Genomic DNA, 10,342 nt, shown 5'->3' with positions numbered 1-10,342 from the left:
TATAAATGTTTTTTGGCATCACAGTTTAAAATCGTACAATTTTCACATTCCTTGTTTCGTTCCATTTTTTTTAATTTTCACTCGATTTCCTTTTTTTATTCTTTTCTTTATTCAATCTTGCTTCGCTTTCGCGGTCCATTTCGTTTCCTTTCTTGGGAAAAAATGTATTTAGCTTATAAAAATACTGCTTAAGGTATGTATCTTCATTTGTATCTCTATGCTTTGTTCATTCCCCCAACAAAATTGGGCTAACCAGTCAAGTTCAATTGAAATTTCGAGCAAGACAATAGTGTTCCATCTATGTACACGTAACATAGGGATACCAGGGTTTTGCTCGATGCTTTTTGTAATCAGTCGACCGTCACAACCCGCATGACGGGTTCTAGTTACATTTAGTTAACAGATCATAGTTTTAGGACAGAATCTCGCCAAATGATTTGACATAAGCTTCGTGTAGTTTGTTGATAAATTCTGGGTCGCTTCTCAACAAATAATTAAAAGCTTGAAGAAGCTGATTTCTCGTCAACGGTTCTAACGGTCTCGTTAACGGTTCAGGCGGACTAGGTGCCGCGAACATGACCGGAGGTATTAATGCCGGTGCCGATCCTCTTCCCGATAAAGTGGGCGCAGTAATGATATCTTCCGATGCCTAATTGAATCAATAAGAAATTCTCAGTTTTTATACCTGAATAAACCTATAATAAACCTGCACGATTAAACACGATCCAACGCAACCACTCACCGATGTAGCAGATGCATGAGCAAACAAAGATGCAAGTGGATTCGAATTACTAGAACCAATAACATCCGAGGCCTGATGATTCGTTGAATTAGAGGATGATACATTTGTCGGTGACTGTATCCTCAGAAAGCCTGTTGTACCATTCGTATCCGTAGTATTTGAATTTACAGGCGGTGGAATATCCTGAGTCATTGATGCTGGTGTAGGTATCATTGATTCCGGCTGAGAAGCAGTCTTGCTTCGTCTTTTAGATTTGTTCGACGACGTGCTACTGGCAACGTTATTAGCAGTCATTATGGCGGTTGGAGTTGTCTGAGATTGTTGTTGAGTCCCCGGTTGAGGAGTTATTGATCTATGTTGCTTTTCAATATGTTCTACCGTGTGTGCCGCAGGATGCGACATTAACCGTGCGAGTAAAGGTTTACTCTCATTCGGAACAGTGCCCCCTGGTGTCGGCTGATCGCCAGCTTTAAAATGACCAGTATTAACCTGAAAGTATCGTAATAACCTGCATATTTCCCGCCTAATCTAAACCTCACACACATAATAATATTAAAGCCTAAATGAAGAATTCATAAACAAACTGATAATTAAAAATCATATTCTATATGTAGTACTAACTTTTGCTTTTGCAAAAAAGTCCATCACACTCTGTGAAGTAACATCTGGACCTAATGGAGCAATCAATGGCCCAGATACATTATCTGAATTAGGAATAACTAGAGGAGACTTAATGCTATGCCCCTCCCTTGTACCTCCTCCTCCACCACCTCCAATGCTACTACTATTTCTATTAGTATTAAAATCTTTTTGAGCTTTGCTAAGCATACTGAATATGTCAACATTGTTCACATTAGGACCAGAATCTTTCTTCTCATTAACAACAGGCTTGTCACAAGCCTTACGGTTCTCCTCTGATTCCTTAACCAGTTTATTCAACATTGCTCCAATACGCACGCATTCCTCTTTGTCATAAAACCAAATACCATAGATGTTGCATCTAGAATTTCTATACAATAAAAAAGGTTCTTGGAGCTGTAAATCCAAACCATGTGTAACTGGTTCCACTAGATTATTCGTATTTAATCTGTAAAAATATTATTCAAATAGGAATTTCAGAGTTTTGGTGGAAAGAATCAAAGTACTCCGATGCATTTCACCCAAAGCATGCTTGCTAAGAATATAACGAACGTTTATAACTTAATAATCGAAGAACAAGATATCGTTCGGAAAGTTGTTGAAATATGCAAAAATATATCCGAGCTATCGTAAGATAAAAATGTGTTTACGATTAATGTATATTACCTATTCATGATAAGAACACTGTTATAGGGCTCGCCATTTCGCGAGTATACGAACAATGCACCCTCGATGTCGGTTTTTTCCCACTCGTTATTAACCGCATTGAATGTATACAGTGCTACGTGCGTCGCAGTTTCCAAAATATCTTTCACATAGGGATCTACTCGTTTCAGTGCGGCCACGTTCATTCGTAACTCTGTTAGATCCGTCATCGTGCTCCTTACGTCTCGACTGTGTAACTCAGAATCCGCAACAAAAGCAACTCTTTTCTATTCAATTCAATATTTCGCTCGGTCGTTCCGGCCTTTCACAAAGAATATAATATTTTGGTGTAACGCAAGCAGCTGCTCGTATAATAAACGTCATACTAGATTTAAGGTTGATACCGTTGTTAAATCTGCGAACAGGCAATATCACGAGAATGCCGACGCTTACTTCTCTTTCAGTACCAGCGTCCATTTCCGATTGGTGCAATCCGGTAAGCTGAAATGGACGCTCGACCGAGAAAGGAGGATCCAACAACGGTTCATCCAATCATATGGAAAGAACTTTTGAATATGGAAACCAATAATACGGCAATAATATAATTATAATGCTGTTCGCATATGTTTAAATGTATATAAATGAACTTTACAGGTCCCAGAGAAAGTTATTTTTAAATTTTCACTTTTACGGTAAGTCCGCGGTTAATCGGCAAGGAAGATGGATCGGAACGCAGACAGTAACGTTATTTCCAATCTACTAAACAGCAATTTGTGTTCGTTTGTTTAATGCAGTTATAAATAATAGAATAAATTAATAAATTCTTGTAGAATTTTTTTATTAAATATTGCCTACTTATTCGCGAACAATACGATATAGTATACTGTATATAGTATATCGAAAAGTCAGCATATTACGCCATCTTTATGGGAAATAAAATTGACCGCGTTGTTTTGATCATTTACTATAGCAAATACCGAATGAAACGCTTTGATACTAATATCATACGACCGTTATTTGCGCTTTCTTCGAAGGGAAGAAAATAATAACGCTTTACTGACCATCCTCACCTCCTTTCTGTACTAAATCTAATAATATATCCATTGGTGTGCACAGTATCTAACAAGTCGTATTACCGGCGTTTTTTGTATCATTCGTAATTTCTGCAATTTTTGTTCCGTACGTTTGTCAAAATTCGAAGATACTAATTTTTCAAATTTAAAATTTCTTTGCAACTCCTTGAATGATGCTTAAGGAATCTCCTACCATCGGTTCTATCCAGATGTACCGAGCAATGTTTCCGATCGTTTGGATCGCCCCGTTTCTCGATATTCCCTTGTGCAATAAGTTTGATGAAAATCCAAAAGTGCACGCAGCGCAAGTAAAATAGAATTTTGAGAAGATTCATGCGCGTTAGTGCAGCGTATGGAAAAATTGGGTCGATGTGCGAAAGATGGCGGCTAATGCGTGCTGTGTGTAAGAAAGATTCGTACTTCCGTAAATTTTCGCCAAAACATGAGAAAATATGGAAAAACTGATGTACACGTGTACGGCGCTACTATACGCGAAAGGTTCATAGTATGTTTATGAATATTCAGATTCTATGTTTCCTGTTCACGTAAGAGACGTTTGTTTACGGGAAAGTTTGTATAATACTTCAACGCGAGGTGAAGTGCTGTAAGGGAAAAAAGGGACCCTAACTTAGACGAGACTGGAGATAAAGTGTTGCCGGACTTCGGCCCGGTGAGAAGAACAGTAGAGATGCTGAAGCAATTGCAGATGGGGATGAGAGCTTTCCTCTTGATGGCCTCCCGTGTGTGGACATGCGTCTGCTTTCTCCTCAAGAAGCAGGTTAGAGCCGTAAGTAGGTGCTTCGCGCCTCTATCTGCCTTTTTTTTCCGTTCATTATTTATAAAACATAATATCCTTTCAGCATTCCGTCATTCTAGGTATCGAGCATTATCAGAACACTTTTCTTGAGTTTCAGAAAATTTTTGCCGGTTCCAGTAAACATTTTCTCATGGTCGGTCGTGTTGTGATAATGTTGTATGTCTAGTGATGTATCTTCGATTTCGTTCAAGTATTCGATCTGATAATACGTGTAATTCTGGTATCCAAATTCATGAATCAAGCATGATTGTCGATATTTCATTTATCATGAGAATTTCTTCATTTTTGTTGTTTCATTGTGATATGCACATTATTTCATTCACGATTTATTTGATGTATAAATTTCGATAATAAAATCGTAGTTATTTGCTTAATTGTGTTGATTACACATATGGTATACTATTAATTGTTCCTGTTTTAGATATCACAAATGCAACCTGTTAAATATGAGATCTTCCCATTATCTCCACTATCAAGGCATAGGCTTAGTAAGTATTGTCATCCTTTAACCACTTGTATTACTTGTAATAATAAAAGGTATTACTATTTGCATGTAACCAAAGTATATTGCAGGTATAGTTAAGAGGAAAGTATTAGTATTGGATTTAGATGAAACATTAATTCATTCTCATCACGATGGAGTAGCAAGGCCCACAGTTAGGCCTGGTACACCTCCAGATTTTATTCTTAAAGTGACAATAGACAGACATCCAGTTAGATTTTTTGTTCACAAAAGACCACATGTAGACTTTTTTTTAGACATTGTTAGTCAATGGTAAGTCTGATCAACAGAAGGTGACCTTTCATCATTGCCCTATGATTGTGTTTTTCTACAAAATCATCAACTTCTTTTTAGGTATGAGCTAGTGGTCTTCACTGCTTCCATGGAAATCTATGGAGCAGCTGTTGCAGATAAGTTAGATAACAACAGGGGTATTTTAAGGCGCAGATATTATAGACAACATTGTACACCAGAAATGGGTTCCTATACTAAAGATCTGTCTGCTATTTGTTCAGATCTAGCATCAGTCTTTATACTTGATAATAGCCCAGGAGCCTACAGAGCTTATCCACGTAAGTATATACATGTATCTCTTTCTTAAATGCAATAATATTAATTTTAATTTTATAGTTGTCTGATTTAACATAATTTCTTTTAATTTCCTCATCCATTTAATACGTATTACGAAGAATTATGTATTGTAAATTTGTTTAATTCTTAATGTGTACATGATACGGTAACAATTACGCGCATTTAACACACATTTATTATGTACATTCATAAAATTGCCTGGATGATCTAATGCTACTGTATCATATATCACATATCACGACCTGTAGTCAGAACTTGCTTACATGTGCACAACTATAAGTAGTGATAAAATCCAACTTCAATCTAAATTAACAATACGAATGTTGCATAATCATTTGCAAATAACTTCTTCATAGAGAAATACCTAAAATGCAGGGGTTGAAAGTTTTATTCATTAAATATGTTTCTGATACGTATCCATGTGTACACGTGATTTCAATGTCTTTGTTGCTGTTATTATTGTTGTTGATGTTATTATTATTATCGTTGTCATGATTATTTTCGACTCGCGACGCTGTATTAATAACAGAGAACATTGGCATCTTTATTCCTCTAATCTTGTTTCGAATTATTTAGCTCTTAGGCTTACATCTGTTCGATAGTTTTTCACGGGATACATAAACAATAAAAAAATTGAAGGGTCCAGGTAATTCTTATTGAAAATGATGTCTATTTGCAGCTATCAGCGTTGATGCTCTGTAAGCAAGCACTGAATACAGGCCTATGGATAGATGTAAAATATGCTCAGTTGCCAATGCTCCTCCACTTGAATAAGCACTGGACACTACGCCGAATCGGCAATGAAATAATTTCAGCTGTTTTGATCATTTTTTTTAATAATCCCTGTGCATCAGGTACTAGTTCAAAGACTAGATTTTATTTTTATACACCAAGTTTTTTACTTGCAGCATCCAAGAAAATCGTAGTTCAATCTTCATCGTCTATTTATTCATTTTCTACGAAATGTAATTGTATTTATTCTTCTGTTTATACTAGCGAATACTGTGAAACTTTTCTTGGATGTTATATTAGACAACTATACTTTTTGATACTTTTATTTTCTACAAATAGTTTGAAACTTAGAGATATTAGACGCGTGTGTCAAATATTTTTAAGAAACGACTTTCTACAAATCGAATCCAATTTTTTTTTTGTTTTCTGTTACCGCAGATAATGCAATACCAATAAAGTCATGGTTTAGCGACGCGGGAGATACTGCTCTATTAAGTTTACTTCCAGTTTTGGATGCACTACGTTTCACGCAAGACGTGCGGTCCGTTCTTTCAAGAAATTTACATTTAGATCATACATGGTAGCATAGTCTGGATTAATTAATATATTAGATTTATTAGAGATTGAACTACAAAAACAGATTAGCGTGTTTAACCTAGGATTATTATTGTTACTGATAATAGACGTTAGGATGCTGCCTGAATTATGAGACAATGATCCCTTGACCCTGTCCTCATTTTCTACGCTCGTTAAACAAAAACGGAACCATAGCGAGTAAGTTTCAAAAAGGGAGTGGGACCTTCAACCAAACTATTTATGTCAGCACAAAAAACATCGTGGAATATTTTCGTTACGTTCATGTGTGGGCAATAATATAAGTGTATACGTATATACATATACACAACACACACATGTATATCATGATTTCTTAAAAATAATGTATTTGCCAAAGATCGTGATTTCGAAATAACGTAGATTTATATCTCTCCGAATAATTTTGTTCTAAGTAAAACTATATTGAACATTTTAAGTACTTTGCCACACATGATAAAGAAAAGTGTTATATTTTTTGAACGAATTATTTCTGTTATATATAATATTATTAAATCTAGGGTATAGTGTAACGAAAAGAAAAAAAAAACACACAAAAGAAAAGAAAATATACTAAGTCACTTTAAGCGGACTTGGCTGTAACTCACTGTATCAGTGAGGCAGCTATCCTGATTATATCTAATAATAAAAGGAAGTATTAAAAAATTACAAAGAGGCGATTTGATTTCATCAGATTTTTGAGAAGATTAGAATTATTTAAAATACGATGTACGATGTTAATACGTCAGAAACATAGGCGAATAAAGTTACAGTAAAAAAAAAAAAGAAAAGGAAAACAATGTAATCATATGCATAGCTGTATACTTTGTTCGATTGTTTAATCATCCAAAAGTACTAGTAAATATTATACAATTTGTACATACTATGAGAAAGGATGTATTTGTTGTAAGAAACATTGATTTGTATGAATGAACGGTGTAATTAAAAATCATTGAACATGATTTTTACATAATATTTATATATGCATATATACATATATGTATATAAATATATATAAATGTTAATTTTACTTAATTATAAAATTTTGATTGAAAAAGGATAATGCCCATGTGCGTAAGAAAATAATTTGTTCTCAAATAAATCGTAATGCAATTGAGAACATTTGTTTATTTATTGACGTGCATCAAACGAGTTGCTCACGTGGATTTATATTACTAATTGTAATTTAATCCAAAATAAGATTGCCATGGGTAATAGATATAGATTAGCGCAGGATTATACCACACCCAATAAAATAACGTCTTTCTGTACATAATACGTCTGTATGTACTTGTATGTATGTCTTGCTGTCACATACATGCAAATATATGTATATGTCAAGGAAATACTAATTTTTTAATTTCAAATATATAGTGCAAAAAAAAAAGGAAACAATCTGTTGTATAAATCTAGTTAATGGCTTAATGTGATTTTGTGTATCGCGATTGTCCTTTTAAATTTAAGTACAGATTAAAATGTACATATTTAGTTTGTAAAAATAGTACGTATTTTTGGTTTGTATACCTTTCCTAGTACACTGTTAAATATTTTTATCAGATTATTTGTGTTATATAATAGATAATATCGTACAGCAATGCGTGCTAGCATTACGAAGGACATTAAAAGAACGATCTTATTTCTTACATAATTCTCTCGTTTTATTTGCATAAAAATGATTAAACAATATACGAGGCCTTTAAAAGCAGGGATGGAACATCGATGCTAATCAACTGAAGGGAAAAAAATGAATGCTAATTTTTCTAGGATTTAAAAAAAAGAAACATTAAGTAACAACCACCGTTTATAACATTTAATATTACGTAAAAAGTAATGCCTTACATGTATCGTTTTGTTTTATAAATAACCTTCAGTACCATTTGTAAGAATAAAAATGATTTTAATTCGATTTTACAGTACAAAGTTAAAATAATGCTGGACAAGTTTAAGCTTAAATTAAGCCTGAGAACATCGACTTTAATATATATATATATATATATTTATATATATTACATATGATCAGAATATAATTGATATATTTCTTTGAATAAACATCACAGAATATTCTGCATATCGAAGATTTTTATGATGGAAGTGAATGTTTGTAGTATTTTTAATTTACACCTTAGGATCCTCGCGAATCATTTCCAGAGAACTATCTGAGTTATTAGTACTACTTCCACTTCCAGCATCATCTTCTCGTTCACTTGGTTTATCTTGATTTGTACCTGCAGCATCTAATTGCCATGATGGAATAGATATAGACGGTACAGATGCCGGCGCACTTGGAAATTGTTTTCTGTTTAAAATTTAAAGTTCGGGTAAATAATAACACAAGCACTTGTGAATTATTTGGATTCCTAAGTACAAATTTATGAGATGACTCTATCTCGTTTTTTCGTGATACTAATTATGAAATGATACGAAAATATTAAATCTAGGTCCCCTTTTTACATATATTTTTTTTTGTAATCGATCAGAAGCTGATTGATGTATTTTGTAGTGATTTTTTTCTTTTTTTTTTTCGAAAGATTTTTACTTTTGTATTTTTGAAAAAAATATGTCTGTGTGACTGAGTCCAAAATATGTATATGTGTATGCGTTAATACGAAAAATAATAAAAATAAAACTTTTGTAAAAAGACATATATATCCTAATGTAAATGTATAAATTAAAAGATGAAATAGCAAATGATATGTAAACAAAATAATTATCTTATAAAGCAATAAATGTTACTATTTAATTTGTTCATTATATGTTGTATTCCAGTGATGCTTAAGTATATGATTATATGATACCTATAATATATTATACCTTGATAAAAGTAAGGATTTGAGACTAGCTAAATCTTGTTTCAGTTCTTGTACCAACTGTGGTATTATTGGGTCAATTGAATGACTCTGTGTCAACTTTTGCACATCATCCTCAACTTTTGAAATAGACTGTTTTACTTCTTTCATAGAATTTTGAATTGTCTTATCTAATTCATTGACTGAATCTTGTATACTATCTTTCTTTTTTCTCCCAAATAAAAGTGGTTTAATAAATTTCTGAAATATGTATTCCAATTAATTTGCTGTATGATATCAAGGTGCTTGTTTTCTATGTAAGAGTAATACCTTATAAAACCAATAAACACAATATACAGTAGCTCCAATTAAAGCAGCAGTGTTAAAAAATTCTTTAATTTTTTGGAAAGGAGTTAATTGATATGGATATGTTTGTAAATATGGATAGACTTGACGTGGTGGAATTGGAACAACAGTATAATCACTTGAATTATGAACAACACCTTGATCAACCGTGGCATCAACAGAGGCTAATTTAAAGGCTTTGTTAATTTCATCCTCTGTTAAACCCTTCTTTTTAAGAAATTCCTTTTTAGGACTTATAGGACTACCCGATACTTTAGGATTTTTTAAAAACTCCACAGCAGTTTTTACCTTGAAGAAAAAGTTGTTGTTAACTTTAATTTGCATAATTTAATTTATTCCTAATGCTTATATAAATTATTCACCGTACGATTTTACTTTTATGAATATACTTTCAATTTCTTTTTTTAAGACCTTCAACTATCTATATATATAATTATAAACATATAACCTAAGAATAACGAAAACTTACTAAATTTTCCCTTAATGGAAGGTTATTATTATTCGCATCCTGATCAGCCATTGCCACAATTGCAAGTGTTGTCACTTTAATTACAATCTCATAACTATACAATGTTCGATGTTTTAATATTCAAACATTTTGTAATACTAGGAACACATGCCTTCAAAGATATTACAGTACGCAAGCGTTGATACAAATATATATCTGATATATTATCTTCCAGACATAAACCTGCTTTTTATACAAATTTTATTGAACTTTGTATTTTGTCGGATTAAAATATGTCGCATGTTCGGAATTAAAATAAGGAGTGAAATGGGTATTTTCAAACTTATCAAAAGTGTGCAATCATGATAATTGAAAGCCATTCATAATAATAGAATTCTAATCAATCTAAT

The 10,342-nt window shown here is 32.9% G+C and overlaps 3 protein-coding genes across 10 annotated transcripts; 1 reads left to right on the top strand and 2 right to left on the bottom strand.

The window, feature by feature from the left end:
• Positions 1–37: 37 nt before the first annotated feature.
• On the bottom strand, positions 38–2,493 carry DCP1 (decapping mRNA 1). The gene is made up of 4 exons (XM_034322185.2): positions 2,048–2,493; positions 1,364–1,829; positions 743–1,231; positions 38–649 (listed from the first exon to the last, which is right to left on the bottom strand). Exons 1-4 carry the CDS (start codon positions 2,254–2,256, stop codon positions 413–415), a joined length of 1,401 nt encoding a protein of 466 aa, XP_034178076.1. The 5' UTR covers positions 2,257–2,493; the 3' UTR covers positions 38–412.
• Positions 2,494–2,705: 212 nt separating this feature from the next.
• Dd (CTD nuclear envelope phosphatase 1-like protein dullard) lies at positions 2,706–7,138 on the top strand. Of its 8 annotated transcripts, none has more exons than XM_034322192.2 (6): positions 2,706–2,801; positions 3,625–3,886; positions 4,338–4,404; positions 4,490–4,691; positions 4,773–4,990; positions 6,180–7,138. In XM_034322192.2, exons 2-6 carry the CDS (start codon positions 3,788–3,790, stop codon positions 6,323–6,325), a joined length of 732 nt encoding a protein of 243 aa, XP_034178083.1. In that variant the 5' UTR covers positions 2,706–2,801; positions 3,625–3,787; the 3' UTR covers positions 6,326–7,138. The 8 variants fall into 8 exon arrangements, with proteins under 8 accessions (XP_034178083.1, XP_034178081.1, XP_034178087.1 ...); XM_034322190.2 differs by having other exon boundaries at positions 2,707–2,765; XM_034322191.2 differs by lacking the exon at positions 2,706–2,801 and adding an exon at positions 2,871–3,502.
• A 138-nt stretch (positions 7,139–7,276) lies between these two features.
• Positions 7,277–10,305, bottom strand: Pex14 (peroxisomal biogenesis factor 14). The gene is made up of 4 exons (XM_034322189.2): positions 9,954–10,305; positions 9,449–9,772; positions 9,144–9,379; positions 7,277–8,628 (listed from the first exon to the last, which is right to left on the bottom strand). Exons 1-4 carry the CDS (start codon positions 10,002–10,004, stop codon positions 8,448–8,450), a joined length of 792 nt encoding a protein of 263 aa, XP_034178080.1. The 5' UTR covers positions 10,005–10,305; the 3' UTR covers positions 7,277–8,447.
• Between the last annotated feature and the right edge of the window lie 37 nt (positions 10,306–10,342).

The sequence above is a fragment of the Osmia lignaria genome, chromosome 4, assembly GCF_051020975.1.
Source record: "Osmia lignaria lignaria isolate PbOS001 chromosome 4, iyOsmLign1, whole genome shotgun sequence".
NCBI classification, from domain to species: domain Eukaryota; kingdom Metazoa; phylum Arthropoda; class Insecta; order Hymenoptera; family Megachilidae; genus Osmia; species Osmia lignaria.
Note: the sequence above shows the minus strand (reverse complement) of the source record. Positions and strands in the feature narration are given on the sequence as shown.